At 40.7% G+C, this 19846-nt stretch overlaps 1 protein-coding gene and 1 long non-coding RNA gene across 11 annotated transcripts in view; both read left to right on the top strand.

Annotated features, from left to right (window-relative positions):
* LOC139357850 (uncharacterized) overlaps positions 1-2300 on the top strand; it is an 86786-nt gene extending 84486 nt beyond the window's left edge. The window contains exons 3-4 of the long non-coding RNA XR_011611735.1: positions 565-727; positions 1881-2300. This is a non-coding gene — a long non-coding RNA (uncharacterized lncRNA). The remainder of the gene's footprint in view (positions 1-564; positions 728-1880) is intronic.
* Positions 2301-9375: 7075 nt separating this feature from the next.
* Positions 9376-19846, top strand: part of LOC105465055 (coiled-coil domain containing 88A) — a 129635-nt gene continuing 119164 nt past the window's right edge. For 7 of the 10 annotated variants that reach the window (XM_071076709.1, XM_071076706.1, XM_071076708.1 and 4 more), the window contains exons 1-2: positions 9378-10234; positions 10331-10431. In XM_071076709.1, coding sequence (XP_070932810.1) covers positions 10172-10234; positions 10331-10431 — 164 coding nt within the window. In that variant the 5' untranslated portion in view covers positions 9378-10171. Of the gene's footprint in view, positions 10235-10330; positions 10432-19846 lie in introns of all 10 variants that reach the window. The other 3 variants (XM_071076712.1, XM_071076707.1, XM_071076703.1) reach the window with 2 other exon arrangements.

The raw sequence follows: 19846 nt of genomic DNA, 5'->3' as shown, positions 1-19846 counted from the left end.
TTTCAGAAAATCTACAGAAATGGTTCTAGGTGTTCTCCATACCTTTCACAGGCAGCTCTGTACTACACAGTCTTCTGCTGGGGCTTCTGGTCCCACTCTGTCCTCTGTGCCCTGAAGGTTGACCTCTGTGGACACCATCATATGGGGTTTCTTATTCTTTGCTTCCAGGAGGTTCAGCCAGAAGGGAAGCACTGGCCTGAAATATAAGTGAGGAGTACAGAGAGATTGGGATATTTATTTGCCTTTCTTCTGCATCATGATTATGGCAGTGGCTCTACACTCTATGGACACAGTTCCTACTTAGTGACTCCTCTTCCAAGACTCCAGGTCTTTCAGGGTTCTGGCAGCACAGTTTCCTCCTCTTGCCCCTTCAGGCCTAGGGGTGAGAAGTGCTCACTGCTATTGTTCATCCTTGGGTGGTTCCCTGCCCCCGTATTGGTTCACTTACCTTCTCATGCCCCTCTAAATCATCCCTTCATTACTTTCTTTTCACTTAAACGCTTTTTTTTTTGTCTGAACCAGCCTAAAGTTAAACATGTTAATGTGCCCTCTGCTTCCTGCTAGAACTCAAGAAGATTAGAAACAAACAAAAAGTTTTATATCCAGAAGAAAAGTTCTCAATGGTAACATGCTGAAAGAATGAAAGCAATTTGAACTACATCTGAATCAACGAGCAATGAAATTCAGCTTCCAAGGAGCTCGTAGACAATTTCTGCAATTCCAGAAGGTAACTATATACAATATAGTTGGATAGTTTATTTAATTATCTGTAGTCAGTTAATTCACTGGGAAGAAAGTCGTTCCTGTTTTTTATTTTGTTTTTGTTTTTTTTTTTTTTTGCATCCTGTGTATTCAACAAGGATAGAGCCACGCCTATTTCTTTGCCTATAGTGTGTGGCTGCTTCTTGCTACAATGGCAGAGTTGAGTCATTGTGACAGAGACCTTATGGCTCACAGAGCCTAAAATATCTACTATCTGGCCTTTTACAGAAAAAGTTTGCCAACCTCTGAACTAATTGATTGAATAATATATAGTTGTAGTTTTATTTCTTTTGGCCTCATTTAGACACAACCTTTTGTGCTCAATATGCTTATCTTATACATATGGTGGTTCAATAAATATTGATTAGTGAAGAAATTGAGAATGCACTGACAAACTTAGGACTCATGACCCTCAGTTTTGTGATAAACATGGAGAATCTATTTTAATTTTTTATAAGATTTATTAGCCAAATTGTATATGTGATTATAGGAATTTGGACTCTGATGTTGTAAAAATTGTTAACCTGGGTTGGGTGTAGTGACTCACACCTGTAATCCCAGCACTTTGGGAGGTGAAGGCAGGCAGATCACTTGAGGCCAGGAATTTGAGACCAGCCTGGCCAACATGGCAAAACCTCATCTCCTATTAAAAATTCAAAAATTAGCCAGGCACAGTGGCCCATACCTGTTATCCCAGCTACTTGGGAGGCTGAGGCATGAGAATCACTTGAGCCTGGGAGGTGGAGGATGCAGTGAGCCAAGATTGTGCCACTGCAGCCTGGTTGACAGAACAAGAGTCTGTCTTAAAAAAAAAAAAAAAAAAAATTGTTGATCTGGCAATACTACACATTTAGTATATGATAAACATCATTACTAAAAATGCATTTGAATTCTATTTATCGTTTAATTCAAACTGAGAGGCATGTTCAGGCTTGTTTTTGTTTTCCTTTAGAGATAGGGTCTCATTGGGTCACTCAGGCTGGAGTGCAGTGGCACAATCATGGCTCACTGCAGCCTTGACCCTCTGGCTCAAGCTATCCTTCCACCTCAGCCCCCTGAGTAGCTGGGATTATAGACATGAGTCACCACATCTGGCTAATTTTAAAATTATTTTATAGAGACAGGCACTCTGTCGCCCAGGCTGGAGTGCAGTGGCGTGATCTCGGCTCATTGCAACCTCCATCTCCTGGGTTCAAGCGATTCTCCTGCGTCAGCCTCTCAAGTAGCTGGGACTACAGGGACCTGCCACCACAACCGGCTAATGTTTTGTATTTTTAGTAGAGAAGGCGTTTCACCATGTTGGCCAGGCTGGTCTTGAACTCCTGACCTCAGGTGATCCACCTGCTTTGGCTTCCCAAAGTGCTGGGATTACAGGCATGAACCACCACACCTGGCCTATTCTTTTTTAAGTGTTTTCTTTATGTGTTGTGGATTTTTTTTTCCAAATATGACAATGAAATGTATTATTTTTATGATGAGAAAATAAAATAGTTTACAAAATATGCAAAATAATAAACCTAATGTAACTGAATATTTTATATCGCTATTTTAGTTGAAGAAACCAAAGACAGATCTTTAGTTTAAAAAAATTGTTGAAATAAAATTGAGTCTGAGAACTCTTCTCAAACTAATATTTTAAGAAAATAATCAATTAGCATGTATTGATTGAAAATTAGGAAATCACATTCAAATTGTAAATTTTTAAAACGTTTCATGTGAATTTTAACTTTTCAACAGCAGAACATCAATTACATAGTCGCTTAAGAATGTATGCATTTCTTAATATCTTCCTACTACCATTCACTAGAAGGAAATAAAATATCTTCAGATATCCTCACTTGTAATGTTTATTATAATCTGTAATTTGTACTTTTAAAATGGAAGCAGATCTTTGCTTTTCCTATGGTTCAAAGTATTTAATTGTTTTAACTCACGCTTATTTTCAGTACCCTTAAAACTACCAATGGTTCTTTATGTGGAAATCTTTTTGCTCATTTATCTTAAAAGGAATGCTGTGTGAAAAATTTAAGTCACGTTCTAAAGATGGTATTATTATACCCAAGAATGCCCAGTTTGTGTTTCTTTTATTAGAACATCTTAAGCTCTTGTGTCGTGCTACCCATCAGTTATAACTGTGATCTTCACCATGAGGAAAGGGCCCATTACATGGAATATTTATGTATTTTATTAATGATCCATCAGGTGTTCTGCCTCGGTTCTCTTTCAACTAGGTATTGCTAATGTCTGTCTGTCTCTAAGATGTAAATAGTTGAATAGTAGAGGTTGGGAATAGGCTTATGATCAGAATAGGAGAGTTAATTTTTTTTCAACTTCTAAAAGTTTATTTTACAGTATTTGTCCTTTTCTGCACATTTTTATTTTCTCCTCTATAACAGGGGTCCCCAGCCCCTGGGCTGTAGACCAGTACTGGTCCATGGCCTGTTAGGAACTGTGCCACATAGCAGGAGTTGAGTGGCGAGCCAGCATTACTGCCTGAGCCCTGCCTCCTGTCCATCAGCGGCAGCATTAGATTCTCACAGGAGCGGGAACCCGATTGTGATGAACTGCACATGCAAGGGATCCAGGTTGCGTGCTCCTTGTGAGAATACGATACCTCGATCTGAGATGGAACAGTTTCATCCTGAAAAGATCCTCCCTCCCTGCCCAGGGAAAAACGGTCTTTCACAAAACTGGTTGCTGTTGCTAAAAAGGTTGGGGACCACGGCTCTATAAGGTTTTCATTTGCTTAGTATCTTTCTGGTAGCAGCGTATTTTTTTGTTTGAGACACTCACTGTGTCGCCCAGGCTGGAGTGCAGTGGTGCATCTCAGGCTCACTGCAGTCTGCATCTCCTGGGCTCAAGCAATCCTCCATTATGCTAGCTGGGACCACCACTGTGCTCCAACACGCTCTGCTAATTTTTAATTTTTTTCTAGAGATAAGGTCTCACTATATATATTGCCCAAGTAGCATCTTAAGAGGAAATGAGTCACTGCCTATTGCTTAGGTTTGAAGAATTAAAGAACGAACAATGCCAATGCAAGGACTGACTATATGATAGGACAGTCATACCCTGGAAATACTTTGTAAGTGATGACTAACATTCAGAACTTTTGCATCACACCATAGCAAACTAGTTAAATAAACTGAGTAGCACCACACTTACCTAAATAAAGACCAGGAGACTGAACGCAAGCAAAAATATTATACCAAGAGACACTCCAGGCCTATCAGAAATCCATCAATTCCACTCACTGAAGAGCCTATCAGGACTTCACTCAAAGACTGTTAATTATTTCAGAGTGTTTTAACAGTCTGTGTATTCCTAGCATCCAGAAAATTAGAAGCAGCACATTTGACTGGGGACTATAGGTAGGTGGAGATACTGAAAGCCACAAAAGAAGATAGGAAAACTATTCAAAGTAAATTCAAAGTAAAATAAAACTCAAAACTTAGTTATCTGGAGACTGTGAATGCACCCTTGCACTTTTTTTTCTCCACCTCCCGTGTTCAAGTGATTCTCCTGCCTCAGCCTCCCAAGTAGTTGGGACTACAGGTGCCCGCCAGCACACCTGGCTAATATTTGTATTTTTAGTAGAGATGGGTTTTTGCCATACTGGCCAGACTGGTCTCAAACTCCTGACCTCATGATCCACCTGCCTTGGCCTCCCAAAGTGCTGGGATTACAGGCGTGAGCCACCACACCTGGCCGCACTCTTGCACTTTTAAGAACCTCTGAATTTATCACAACATTAAAAGCACCACACAATTAGGTCAAATGTAGTGAAACAATTAAGAGACCAATTTCTGTTCAGAATATACTGTTCAACAAAGCTTAGATACATTTTTACAAAATTTCCATCAACATGACAAAAAATAAAAAATAGTTTAGGTGTTGAGAAGGATATATGCCATTACATGCTGACTGAGAAATAAAAGATTATACAATGTTTATGTATTCCTCTAAGCTTTTCTCTGGAAAAAAAAAAATTACTTGGAAAAAAGCTCTCTTGAAAGCTATTTATTTTATGACCTCAACGTCCTGGGCAAAACCTTTGATTCTTCAAATTCACTGGCAAGCAAGAATCTAGCTAAAGGCTCCTCAAGGTCATTCGTTAATGAAATAGTTCTCAGAAGTCACTCTGCTGTGAGCTCTTGCCTATTGTTAGGATTTTACACTAATCATCGTGGTGCGAGGAAGACTCTGATCCATTGACTGAGAGTGCCCTCCATTGCACGGCACTGCCCTAGACCCAGGGACACAAAGATGAATAAAGGAGAAGTAATTGTAGGCAAATACATGCCATTTAGAGCAAGTTGCAGAAATGAAGGGAAGATTTGATACTATGCAGATACAAAAAGGAGTGTCACCTGAGTCTGATGTAGAGGAATGCTTCACAGAGAGGTAACGCTTGAATCCCAAGTGATGAGTGGGAGTTGGCCTAGCTAGCAAGCAGAAAAGGGTATTCTGGACAGGGATGGAAGCATATGCAGAGGCACAGGCATATGGGATATTACTGTGAATTTGAGAAGGTTCACTTTGGAACACGGAAGTAGGATGTTTGAGAAGACCAATTGATACTGGCCTGAAAGGAGGACCCCTTCTCTCTTCCCTGTCATATCTTTCTACCTTTCCTCTCCTCAGTTGAGGTACAGGACAGAACAAGTCCACTGGTCAAAGCAGAAGTCCAGAAGAGAATGAAACCAGTGTGCTCATTAACTACCGAGGAAACTGATGCTCAAAAAAGTTAAGCAACCTGCCTAATTTCTCTTTCTCTCTCTGTATATTTCCTCTTAAAACTATGTTGGGTAATTAAAATATAAGCCTTCTGTGTTCTTAGGTGATTTAAAAATCTTTTATTAGATCAAGGGGCCCTTTTAAAAAGGCTATTAGAGACTAGATTTCTTGATGACTTAAAAAAATTTCATGAGGGAATGGTGCCATTCTTTTTTGTAAAGCTTTATTGAGACGTAATTCACATTCCATACAATTCAGCCATTTAAGGTACACAACTCAATGGCTTTTAGTGTATTCACAGAGTTGTGCAACCATCACCATGATCATTTTAGAATATTTTCATTTTCTCAAAAGAAACTTCACATCCCTAAACCATCACTCCTATTCTCCCCCAACTTCCCCAGCCCTAGGCTAATCTACTTTCTGTCTCTATAGATCTGTCTTATCTGGACATTTCACATAAATGGAATAATACAATATATTGTTCTTTATGACTTTCACTTAGCATAATGCTTTCATCCATGTTGTAGCATGTATTAGTACTTCATTATTTTGTATTGCCAGATAGTATCCTATTATATGGATATACCACATTTTATTTATTCCTTCTTCAGTCCATGGACATGTGGGTTGTTTCCACTTATTGTCTATTATAAACAACGGTGCCATTCTGCTGCTGCACTAGCTTATGAATGTGATTAGCTTTGCAAATCCGTACTTAAAAATATTTGTCACCAAGGAACCTGGTTCTGGGTGAGTCTATCACTTCCTATAGTGTAGATCAAGATAGACATGGGTAGAAGTTCATATGGGTGCTTTTGATACATGGTTTGTGTTATTCATATGCAACCTGAAGGAGAAAGCCTCAATTATAATACACAGGGGAGAGTCTTTCTCTAGTGATTTCTAAATGGGACCATGGTCCATTCTAACCGTTTAGTTTTGGATTAGAAGAGAGCTAAGCAAACAACTTACATCCTAACCAGATGGGTATGATTTTTCCAAACCCCTTTCGTGCTGGATTTAACATTCCAAGAAAGAATGCATTCAGGACACATAAACGACTACAAAGTACAAAACAAAAGTACTTTGAAGAAATCTTGAGAAATTTCTTCCTCAGTAAAATGTGGATAGGAAACTTTTGAATTTAATTTTATAGGATGTTGCAATTCAAAGACCATTAAACTGGGTATAATATACAATCCCTCTTTAACCAGACAGAGAAATTACTGGTTGTACTCTTGAGATATTATAAAGCATTTTTAAGGCTGCTGTTAAACTAGGGAATTGTGAATTGGTAGGTTTTCAAATAAGTTCCTCCAGACCTCAGTCTGGTCTAAAGTTTCCTGTTTTTACAATTAACTCCTCATGTTTCTTTGTTGAGTGTGTGTGTGTGTGTGTGTGTGTGTGTGTGTGCGCGCGCGTAAAACCTAAAGATAGACCAGAAAGCATCTGGGGCCATCTGGCTCTACAGGAGAATCCAGATTTCTGTGAGGGATGGGTACTAAATTGCATAAACAATACTACCTTAATGTATGACTCCTGTGCTAACTCTTCAGTCACCACTTCGAAATGCCCCTAACCTGCTGTATTTGGTATTAATACTTTTTGGTTTTTTGTCTATGAATGAAGCAGATTGATTTGTCCTAGGATAAACCCAGTATAGGCATAATTACTTCCATATTGTTTTGTCAAGCATCTGGGGGATTACAAAGAAAAGTGGATATGTCAAGCACTGGGCTGCTCCTGAAAGCAATGCTGTCTTCTTGGTGCCTACTCTCCTTCTGTCTGCATTTCATTTGCCAAATAAAGGACCACTATTAAGAAACAGTCATCAGGCCAAGAGCAGTGGCTCTCGCCTGTAATCCCAGCACTTAGGGAGGTCGAGGCAGGCAGATTACTTGAAGTCAGGAGTTCAAGACCAGCCTGGCCAACATGGTGAAACCCCGTCCCTACTAAAAATACAAAAATTAGCCAGGGGGTGGTGGCGGGCACCTGTAATCCCAGTTACTCGGGAGGCTGAGGCAGGAGAATCACTTGGACCCTGGAGGCAGAGGTTGCAGTGAGCTGAGATCGTGCCACTGCACTCCAGCCTGGGTAATAGAGTGAGACTCCGTCTCAAAAAACAAAACAAATAAAAAAAGGAGTCACCAAGCCAGGCGTGGTGGCTCACACGTCTAGTCCCAACTGCTAGGGAGGCTGAGGTGAGAGGGTCACTTGAGGCCAGGAGTTTGAGGCTAGCCTGGGCAACATAGTGAGACTCCCATATCTAAAAGACTTTTTTAAAAGTCATCAAGAGCAGATGGAAAAGATTGCTAGCAATAAGGATGTCTGAAGGCTTGTGTACTGACTAGGGAAATTCAAGGTTCTACTTGTACACTACCTAGCAAAGTGCCACATGAATGCATCCTAATTTTAATTAAGATGATTTTCAAAGGGCATTCAGTTCCCTACTCCTCAAAGCAAGATCCTTTCTCCTGTAACTGAAGTAGAAAGATTACATTTCAAGTTTTTTCATAAAGGTTCTTTATTTTGAAGGAATAATGTTAAAAACAACATTAATGACATTTATAGAACACTTACTATAAGCTGCCATTTCACTTACCCCTATTATTAGCTCTGCTTTACACGTGAAGGAACCAAAGCACAGAGAGCCTCAATAACGTGCCTAGGCTCACACAGCTGGTGCATATTGGAACTAGGCAGGAAGACTTCAGAGTCCAGGTTCCCAACTACCCAATTAAGAAATTGCGCTGTTTCTTAATTGTGTGATGACAGAGACATTTTTACTGCTAATTTAAAATATATACTCTATGTAAATATTTATGTAATGTAAACATAGCACACATTATAAAACTGTATTATCTTTTCTCAAAAAAGATTGCATTCTACATGCCCATTTTACCCCAGGAAAAAAGTCTTTATTTTCCTTTTAAATGAGGAGTAACATTTGATTTTGCCAGGGAACTTAAAATTATGTCGAGGTTCCAGTCGTGCATGGCATGGAGATTTATGACAAATATGTAATCTGTTTGTCACCCAACTTGGATGACTTCCAAATGTTTCTTCTTTGTAGTTCTTGATTTTGCTTGGGATTCCCCCCCACCCCGACCCCTCAATGGCCAAATAGCAAAAAACAAAACAAAACCAAAAAACAATGTCTGAGTCACGTTTGCTCCAGTCAGGGAATACCAACGTGCTGACAGACAGCTCTGGTTTTTAAAAAATCTTACTGTATGTCACTTCCAACTCTGAAGAACATTCATGCGTTAGTGGACTGGATTTGGAAGAAAAAAAAAGAAGCAGAAAAAAACCCACCAAGTTGCGGCTCAAGTCCCTCTGCCATTTGCTGCAGTGAGTTTTCCTATTCCATTTTGCTGGGGGGAAGGCATGCTTTACAGAACACATCAAACTGTCCGAAAAAGGTTGTCTGCAACCCTCACGTTTAAAAGAGGATTTCTTTCCCTTTCCTTCACATATCAAAGAAGGCACTCGGGGAGGAAATAAACCATAATTACGCATGAGCGAGCGAGGGAGCAGATAGACCCCTTGCTCTGCCTTCCCTGTCCCCGCCCCCCAAGCCTGGGCGCAAGCGAGGAGCGGGGTGTCTCCCCAGCAGCTGCAGCGAACGCGCGTCCACGCCCGCGCCCGCCGCCAGGATCTGGGCGGCGGCGGGGCTAGCCCGGGGGCGCGCTCGCTCGGGAGCGCGCTCATGCAGCGGTTTTCTTCTCCCACAATCCAGAGGCAGCTGCGCGGGAGGGGCGGGGAGTCGGCGGAAGGATATCGGCGCGGAGGAAGCTGCGCGCTCCCTTTGACGGCGGTCCCCGGCATTGGCGGGCGGCTCTGGCGGGCGGCGAGGGGTGGGGTGTGATGCGGCACTGCGGTTCTGAGGCCGTTACTCCGGCTTCTCCATAGAGGGCGGAGGAGGCTGGAGCGCGGCGGTGATTTTGTGCCAGGGATTCCCAGAGAAGCGCTGAAAAGGCTGGCAGGGCTTAGGAAGCTGGGGGGTTAGGGACACGCATTCAAGCCCCCACCCCCGGGAGGGGAAGGGGGCTGGAGGCAAGGCTTGAGGGCGGCGGAGGGATGGTGTCTGTTCGGGGGGAAGGGGTGAGCCCTGCCTGTTGGTGCTGAGGGGCTGCGGGCAGTGGAGGCTCCGCGGGTCGAAAGCGGCTCCATGCCCATCGGTGGGTGGAACGTGTAGAGGTCGGAACGCCGAGGTCGAGTCTGGCGGCCCCTCGGAATCCTTAACGTGGTCTCTGTCTAACGTATTTCATTTAGCCCACGTTGGGATTAATTCATTGGGAGCAGTTTCGCTGGTCTGGCACCTCCAGGAGCTGGACAACCTTGACGGGCTTTTTGTCTTGGGCTCCAGCCCCCTTTCCCTTCCTCCTCCTCCAGATGCCTTTTCTCTGCCCCTCCTCGCCCGGTACAGACATTTCCAGCGCAGGCTGCTGCTCGTGGTGTCCGTCGTCGAAGCCACTTCTTGGGATTTCGGCTTGTTTCCCTCTGGGGTGTTTTTTGAGGAGGGAGAGTGCCCCCCTCCTCCACGATGGGATTTTCCTCCCTTGCCGAAATGGACTTTCATTGATTTATACTTACTTCCACGTTTAGTGACCAATTCCCTAGGCGTATTTTTGTGGTAGTTCCTTTTTTCAAATACATACTCTGTAAAATGGAGAACGAAATTTTTACTCCCCTTCTGGAGCAGTTCATGACCAGCCCCTTGGTCACTTGGGTAAGTGGGGTGTCCTTTATTGTATATTTTGCTGCGTTATTTGTGGCTGCAGAGATGGAGGTGGGCGTTCATGTCGTGGTGATCCTTCTGTTCTAGGTTAAAACGTTTGGACCTCTGACTGCAGGAAATGGGACCAACCTTGATGAATATGTGGCTTTGGTGGATGGGGTGTTCCTGAACCAGGTCATGCTCCAAATGTAAGTTCTTCCTTCTTTCCTAGGTAACTTGTTTTCTTTGAGAAATAGCATACGGTGAACTTTGAGACACGATGTTTTAAGCCCCTAATTTGCTTCATTGGCCAGAAAAATTCAGGTGGTTTAAGAATTAGATCTTGAAAGGAATGATAATGTTATGCGCTCAGCCCATTATCACAACCTAGTAATTCTACCTGTTAAAATTGTGAAACTTTAATTTTTCATTCTGTCAACCATGTATCGTCACTTGTCTTCAGTACTGAAATCCAAGCCACATTGTGTCTTCTTTGATAATTTGGTAAAATAAAAGAGAGAATGAGAATCTGGTTTCTTAAGATAGGAAAAAAGACTTTACTGTGAAGTTATGTGTATTTGATGCAGAAATGTTTCTTATTAACCTTTATATCTAGAAATAAGTGGCTCAAAATTTGAAACTCGTTAAGTAATAGCAGATTTCAGAAGGGAAAATTTCAAACGGTTCTGATTGGTGAGGACTCTTGCTGTAGTAAGTAATTTAAATGCCTGTAATAACTAAAGCTTGATGAGATGATTTATTGTGTGAATTATTAGGTTGCTTAATATTTTAGGGATCATTTTAAGGTATTCTTACAGGTTTTGAAATGCAAGTATCAAGTCTTAATAACAATTAGATAACGACTTAGTGGGCAAATCTTTGTCTTTTGTGTTTATAATATTGGGTTTGTACTAAGTAGGAAAGTATACTTTTGAGATGGGAATTGAATAGTGAAAGTATATTGGTAGCTGGATTAGTAAAATTAAAACTCAGTTTTTATCCAATTGCAGATATTGTAGCATACGTGCATTCTAAGTACGCTAATGTAGTTTATCAAACTGAATTTTTCAGTTGTGCTCAAAGTAATGCGTACTTAGGCTTATTTCTCTTTAATAAAATCTGATTAGAAGAGGTAGTTTGGAACTTTTATATGTATGGGAAATCGGTGTGTTATTAATGAATAGTTGTTACTAGAGAATAAGTCTACCTTACTGCTCTGATAACCTTATCAAGTTTGTATTTTATTGATTTAGATTTTTATGTTTAAGACGGTAGAAGTCAAATCTATAAAAAATTGCTCTCGTTAACTTCTCTATGTGCTCAAAGATATTTGTGGGCTGTTTTTCATGTACGTGTTGATCCTACAGGGAAGTATTATACTATTATACATTTTCAACCAGTGTTTTATTTTCATAGGCACCCAAAGAAATATGTATGTTGTCTGAATATGTATATATGTTTTCCTTAAGAAAGGAAAAAAGAGCGTAGACATTATTTCCAGGGTTAGTAAATATATTTTTGACAGCTGTGTAATGGAATTATTTTTTATCCTCAAAATATCTAACTATTTCCTAAGCAAAATGGTAGGATAATAAACTGACTTCTGTTTTGGGGAAACTACATGACAGAAAGGGTAGCCATTACACTAGATATTCAGAACTCGTTCCCCTATGTCTCTTTATGTGCTTATTTTTAGACAGAAAATTTTGAATTTGTGTGCTAAAAAAAAATGTGTGTTCACAAAAATAGGGAAATAGATTAGTTTTCCACTTTAATTTTATTTGAACGATTCTTTTTCCAAAAAAATTTGGTTTTTTTTTTTTTTTTGCATCCTAAATACTTAACTGAGGTGCTAAAAACAAATACATTAGTTTGTTTCCACTTTGAATGCAGTTTTATGCTAAAAAATATATGTATATTTTGAAAATGATGGTATTCCAAAATAGTGGTTGCCAGGTTGCTGTTTTTCATGAGGGGTAGCTCCTTTCCAAACCACAACTCTGCTTCTGTATTTTCAGTTCCACCTCTCAGTTTCTTTAGATTTTTTTTTTTTTTTTTTTGGTGTCCTAATTCTGTTGTAAATGACCTATATAAATTAAAAGAAAAGAAAAGAAAAAAAGTATACTTTTGCTTTGTTTGAATAATTTGCTAAAAGAAGATCAACACAAATTTATTTTAATTATTTAACTGATAGGGCAACAAAATATACATTGTTTTAAAAGCTGTATTTTGTTAATTTTGAAGTCATTAGGATTTCTGTTAAGCACTTAGATTAATGTATGCTTTAATGTACTTTATTATAAAGTGTCAGTTGTAGTTGTAACTCTGTACCTAGTAAATGTAAAAGTTAGGCCTAGTCTAATTTCTACAGTACATTTAATTACAGAATTAAATTGTGGGCAAGAACCCTTTGTAAGTGAAACTATTTATATATTTTCCATGTTTCTTGTGCTTGGAATTCGATGAGTGTCTTGGATCTGTGGGTTTGTAGTTTTTATCAAATTTAGAAAAGTTTCAGTCATTATTGCTACTATATATATATATATTTTTTTTTTTTTATCTCTTCACCCTTTTGAAAGTCCAATTACATATATACTAGTCGCTTTGATGTTGTCTTAAAACTTACTGATGTTTAATTCAATTTTCTTTCAGTCTTCTTTGTTTCATTTTGAATAGTCTGTTGTGATGTCTCCAAACTTATTAATCTTTTCTTCTACAATGTTTATTCTGCTCTTGATCCCACCCACCATATTTTTCATTCCAGATATTATAGCTTCATCTCTAGAAATTGTCTTATATCTTCCATGTCTATGTTTTTCCTGCTCTGTCTTTTCTCTAGCTTCTTGAACATATGGAATATAGTTATAATTGGCTTAATGTCTATGTCTACTAATTCTGTCTGTGTCATTTTGGGGTTGGTTTTGGTTGATTGATATTTCTCCCCATTATGGATTCTGTTTTCTTGCTTTTGCATACCTGGTGATTTTTTTTTTATTTGATGCCAGACATTTGAAATTTTAACTTGTTTGGTGCTGGATATTTTTGTATTCCATTAAATACAAAAATCTTGAGCTTTGTTCTGGGATGCATTAAGTTACCTGAAAACAGTTTGATCTTTTGGGGACATGCTTTTTAAGATTTGTTAGGCAGTACCACTCTGTCACACTGTTGAGGCAAAACCCCTCCGAATACTCTAGCTGGTGGGAACAGGACCTACTTGGTGGTGTTCGCTCTCAATCTTTTTGGTGTTTCTTTCACTATCTTTGGGTAGTTTCCTCACACTTACATTCTGATAAGTACTCAGACTTGAGGGATACCCTTTGCAGATCTTTCTCACTGTGCAGCTCTCTTAAGTACTCTGCCCTGTGTACTTTAGCTACCTTGCTGTCACCTTTAGCTACCTTGCTGTCTCCAGACTCAGTTCTGTCTCTTCAGCTCAGACCATTGTGCTCTGCCTGGATTCCCCTCTTCCTGTTCTGTGGCCTGGAAACTCTTTCAAGGCTGTAATGCTGGAGCAGTTGTTGGATTCATGCTTGTTTCCCATCTATTGGGGATCACTGTCTTTTGTTGCCTGATGTCCAATGTCTTGAAAAATGTTATGTATTTTGTCTTTTTTTTCCCCCCCAGTTGTTTCAGGGAGGAGGGCAAATTTGGTCTCTGGCCACCAGTAAAAATATGTTTATATACTTTTTTTTTTCAAGATGGGGTCTTGCTATGTTGCCAGGCTGGAATATGTGATCATAGTGCACTGTGGCCTCAAACTCCTGGGCTCAGGCCATCCTCCCACCCTAGACACCTGAGTAGCTGGGACCACAGGCACGTGCACCACAATGCCTGGCTGTTTATATACTTTTAATTACATTTTTGCTCTGCTAGTCTTATATTATTGCTTTTAGATGTGACATGGACTTTTGTTATAGAAACTTTTTTTTTTGAAAGCATCTCGCTCTGCGCCCAAACTGGAGTACAGTGGCTTGATCTCGGCTGACTGCAAGCTCCACCTCCTGGGTTCATGCCATTCTCCTGCCTCAGGCTCCTGGGTAGCTGGGGCTATGGGCACCCACCACTACGCCTGGCTAATTTTTTGTATTTTTTTAGTAGAGACGGGGTTTCACCATGTTAGCCAGGATGGTCTCGATCTCCTGACCTCATGATCCGCCCACCTCGGCCTCCCAAAGTGTTGGGATTATAGGCGTGAGCCACCGCACCTGGCTAGGAACCTTGTTATATAAGTTTTTCATCTTAAATGTTTATTAAGACTAAGAAAATTGATTAATTTAATGACTCTGGTGTTGCCGTTTTGCACCCAGACTCTGAAAGTGAAGAGCTGACTTCTTCACGACACTGTTTACTGTCTCTGCCTCACAATTTTGAAGTCTGTTCACTGACTTGGGATTTACTGTATTCAGAGATGAATCCTGAATTTCATTGAGTAGCTTTTTGAATCAAATAATCTCGTAAGAACTTGTAACATGACATCAATCCTCTTTACCTAATGCGAAGGAAGAGGGAAGCTATTTAGAGATCTGGAATGATGGGCCAGCTCTTCTGTACACTATAGGGCATTTTCCTACTTCAGTGGATTGAAATCTTTTTTCTTTATTGTTACTTATCAGTTGTAGGGCGTGGTGACAGTGAAGTAGAAATAATCATTTTCCTGTTTAAGATGTCATTTAGTTCTGGAGCCAGTTTTGAATATTACTTGCTGTGAGTTTTTAAGGAATTTGTGACATTGTAGTTAATTTCATACTCCTAAAATTTTAAAAATGTGCAATTCATATTACTCGAATGGTTGAAAATATGGATGTCTTAGGGTTTTAAGTACTGAGAAAATTGTTAATAGTATCAGAACAGTATTTGGAATTATTATTTATGATCCAAACCCGTTAGATAGTTATAGAGAACTGTACTTGGAACACTTGGTAATTGTGATATACTTGTTATAGCCTTTCTTTTCCTTTAGAATCTTGGGTTTGAAGGGACTTCAGAAGTCATCTCCTGTTTTTTTTGTTTTGTTTTTTTGGTTTTTTTTTTGGAGACAGGGTCTTGCTCTGTTGCCCAGGCTGGAGTGCAGGGGCATGATCACTGCTCACTGCAGCCTTCACCTCCCGTGCTCAAGCTGTTCTCCCTCCCAAGTACCTGGGACCACAGACACGCACTACCACGCCTGACTAGTTTTTGTATTTTTTGTTTTTTGTTTTTTTTTTTTTTTGAGACGGAGTCTGGCTCTGTCGCCCAGCCTGGAGTGCAGTGGCCGGATCTCAGCTCACTGCAAGCTCCGCCTCCCGGGTTCACGCCATTCTCCTGCCTCAGCCTCCCGAGTAGCTGGGACTACAGGCGCCGCCACCTCGCCTGGCTAATTTTTTGTATTTTTTTAGTAGAGACAGGGTTTCACCGGGTTAGCCAGGATGGTCTCGATCTCTTGACCTCGTGATCCGCCCGTCTCGGCCTCCCAAAGTGCTGAGATTACAGGCTTGAGCCACCGCGCCCGGCCTAGTTTTTGTATTTTTTGTAGCGATGGAGTTTCACTATGTTGCCCAGGCTCGTCTCAAGCGATCCACCCACCTCAGCCTCCCAAAGTGCTGGGATTACAGGTGCGAACCAGCCTGACTCTTTGCTTGACTCTATTGACTAGCCTGTGGGTTTCCTGAAGCCAGGGACTCTATCTTTTGTCTCTGTATTCCTAGGGCAGTGCTTGACAAACAGTAGGTTCTTGCTATATTTCTGTTGAATGATTGAATAATAGAGCCATGTGTAGTAAAGTAGAATGAATTTGGGCCTTATGTTAGATAGACTTGAGTTCAGTTCTAGCTGTGCTAATTACTGGTATGTGAACGTAACATCTCCAAATTACAGTTCTACATTTATAAGATGGGAGATAATGTTTCCTTCCTGGTGGGGAAGGATTATCTCTACTAAGACAGGGACAGATATGTCTATTTTCTGTTTTGTTGACCCACTATATCCCCAGTCCTGGTTGCTGTCATTATTATTATCTTGTGCTATACTATATCTAGCTACTTATAGTTCCTCAAGTAAATCATGATGGTTCACAGCTTAGTTTTTTGTTCGTTTGTTTTTGAGGCAGGGTCTCACTCTGTCACCCAGGCTTGACTGCAGTGGCACAATCGCAGCCCACTGCAACCTCAAACTCCTGGGATCAAGCAATCCTCCCACCTCAGCTTCCCAAGCAGCTGGGACTGCAGGCATGTGCTACTGCACTTGGCTAATTTTTAAAAATTTTTTTGTAGAGAACAGGTATCACTTTTTTGCCCAGGCTGGTCTTGAATTCCTGGGCTCAAGTGATCCTCCTACCTCAGCTTCCCAAAGTGGCTGGCATTACAGGCATGAGCCACTGTGCCTGGCCTATAGCTTAGTTTTGTATGATCTGTTAGTGTCACCTCTATATAGCTGTATGATCTTTAGTAAGTTACTTAATTTGTAAGTGGGATAAAAGTCACAGGATTATTATGAGAATCAAATAGAATAATGTATGTACAATTCTTAACATATAGAAAGTGTCCAATAAATGTTAGCTCTTGTTTTATTTATATTATTATCATTAGAATTATTTTCCTCTAGAGCAGCAGTCCCCAACCTTTTTGGCACCAGGGACTGGTTTCATGGAAGACAATTTTTACATGGACCCAGGCTGAGGGGAGATGGTTTCAGGATGAAACTGTTTCACCTCAGATCATCAGCCTTTATATTCTCATGAGGAGCATGCAGCCTAGATCCCTTGCATGCGCAATTCACAATAGGGATTGTGTTCCTGTGAGAATCTAATGTCTTCGCTGATCTGACAGGAGGCGGAGCTCAGGCAGTAATGCTTGCCCGCCCACCACTCATCTCCTGCTGTGTGGCTTTCCAAACAAGCCATGGACCCAATCCATGGCCCAGGGATTAGGCTCTCCTGTTCTAGACTATCCTTACCCTTTTCTTTGACTAACCAATTCCTGCTCTTCCTTTAATACCTTGTGAAGTCCCCAGGCAGAGTTGTTTTCTTGCTTATGATTCTGAAGTACCTTCACCTGAGTAGCTATTGCTCTGCTTTATTACTGTTTAGGGGCTAGATGTTTTGTCTCATATATTGCCAGCACCTAACCTAGTACTTAGCATGTATCACCAGCACCTAGCATAGAAGTTAGCATGTCGTAAGTTGTAAGTAAATGTTGAAGAACTAAGTGAAGATAGCTATAATTGTATTAATTTTCAAAATTTTGAGAATACCTTCTAGTTTTAGTACTGTAGAATTTAGTTTATTTTTTTAGTTTTTCTTCTATTTCTCCTTTTCATTGGTTCTCTCTCTGTCCCCGTATTTGTTTTAATTACCTTTATTGTATATTTTTCCCACCTATGTTGTATCTCCTTTGAGGCAAGGTGATTGGAACAAGATTTCATGGTCCATAGTTTTTTATAGTATTAGAGTATAGAGTGCTTTCAGTTTGGTTTCCAATAACTTTCCTGTCCAATATGTTGTGTTTTTTGTTGTTGTTTGTTTGTTTGTTTGTTTTTTGAGACAGAGTCTTACTCTGTCACCTTGGTTGGAGTACAGTGGCGTGATCTCAGCTCTCTGCAACCTCCTCCTCCCAGGTTCAACTGATTCTCCTGCCTCAGCCTCCTGAGTAGTTGGGATTACAGGTGCCCACCACCATACCTGGCTAAGTTTTGTATTTTTAATAGAGACAGGATTTCACCATGTTGGCCAGGCTGGTCTCGAACTCCTGACCTCAAGTGATCTGCCCGCCTCAGCCTGCCAAAATCTCATGCTGGGATTACAGGCGTGAGCCACCGCACCTGGGCCATGTTGAGATTTTTTTGTCCACAGCTTTGTATTGGACTGTCTTCAAGAAAAGTCCTTCATGATTGCCTTGTTCTCAGTATGATTCATATTTAGTTAAACTACAGAAATGATGAGAACCTAGAGAAGAACAGGTGAACTAGATGTTATACATGAGAGTATTTTTAAATTTTTTAACTGAAAATTTTCTCTTAATATATATTACGGGAAACTAGTTCTCACAGGATAAATGGAAAGGAAGACCAACTCTTTCAATAGGACGCCAGTTGACTTTTAGGATCCACGAAACAGTTTGATACCATTCTAGGTATGAAGTTTTCAATATTTAGAAATAGTATTTGAGATTATACTTGGTATTGGGACATCTGTATAATACTTAATTTATTAATTAGTAAACTGGCTGCTTTTGGAGAGTCAGAGTGGTAGGAGGGCAAAAACAAAAACATGGACCTGAAAGTTTAAATCCTCAATCAGTCATTTAATATTTAGCTAGTTATTGAAATTGGAAAATTACTTGCTGGGCGCGGTGGCTCACGCCTGTAATCCCAGCACTTTGGGAGGCCGAGGCGGGCGGATCACAAGGTCAGGAGATCGAGACCACGGTGAAACCCCGTTTCTACTAAAAATACAAAAAATTAGCCGGGCGCGGTGGCGGGCGCCTGTAGTCCCAGCTACTCAGGAGGCTGAGGCAGGAGAATGGCGTGAACCCGGGAGGCGGAGCTTGCAGTGAGCCGAGATCGCGCCACTGCACTCCAGCCTGGGCGACAGAGCGAGACTCTGTCTCAAAAAAAAAAAAAAAAAAAAAGGGAAAATTACTTTAAATGTTCTCTTTATTCCTGATTCTATTTTTATGGCTTCTTAAATCTATTTTGCTAGTTTAATAATCTTTCTTTTTTTTTTTTTTCTTTGAGACAGGGTCTCTGTCTGTTGCCCAGGCTGGAATGTAGTGGCGAAATCTTGGTTCACTGCAACTTATGCATCCTGGGCTCAAGCGATCCTCTCATCTCAGCCTCCTGAGTAGCTAGGACTACTACCATGCCTGGCAAATTTTCTTTTCTTTGGTTTTTTTTTTTGTAGAGGCAGAGTTTTGCCATGTTGTCCACACTGGTCTCAATCTCCTGGGCTCAAGCAGTCCACCACCTCAGCCTCCCAAAATGCAGAGATTAGAGGCGTGAGCCACTGTACCTGGCCTAGTTTAATAAAAATTGGTGGATAAAACTGATTAACTTCACTCTGAGTGAGAGGAGATCTCCCCCTAACATTTGTAAGATCCAGGATAAGCATTCATTTACCACAATAGGCCTAAATATTTAAAGCTTATAAACCAGGCCAGCAAATCATTAACTATATTCTAGTCTTTTCTCTTGATAAATATACCTTCATAATGACTTGAAAGGTTCAAATTTAAAATCTGTGGAATTTAGAATTCATAAATTCACAGTTTTGCAGCAGAATGTGGTTAAGCCCAACCTCCTCCCCCCATCCCTGGCTCTTTCTGGCACCACAAAGAGGTCTCATGTACATGCTGTGAACACCTTGCATGCATGCACAAGGTCTAAGCTCTTGTACTCCCATCCCCAAACAAGTACTCCTTGGCCCAAGGGTGTACACAAGTGTGGCACAGTCTATTCTAAGGACAGACCTAGGAAAGAGGCCTGTGTGAGCCCTGAAATTGAGTTAAAAGTGTTTGGGCAAGAAATTGCAAAGTTCTGGGTACCTGGAGTGTCATTTAAAAGTGGGTAGGTAGGCCAGGCATGGGGGCTCACGCCTGTAATCCCAGCATCTTGGGTGGCCGAGGCCGGTGGATCACTTGAGATCAGGAG

Source organism: Macaca nemestrina, chromosome 13 (genome assembly GCF_043159975.1).
Source record: "Macaca nemestrina isolate mMacNem1 chromosome 13, mMacNem.hap1, whole genome shotgun sequence".
Taxonomy (NCBI): Eukaryota; Metazoa; Chordata; class Mammalia; order Primates; family Cercopithecidae; genus Macaca; species Macaca nemestrina.
This window is presented reverse-complemented; position numbering and strand designations above follow the sequence as displayed.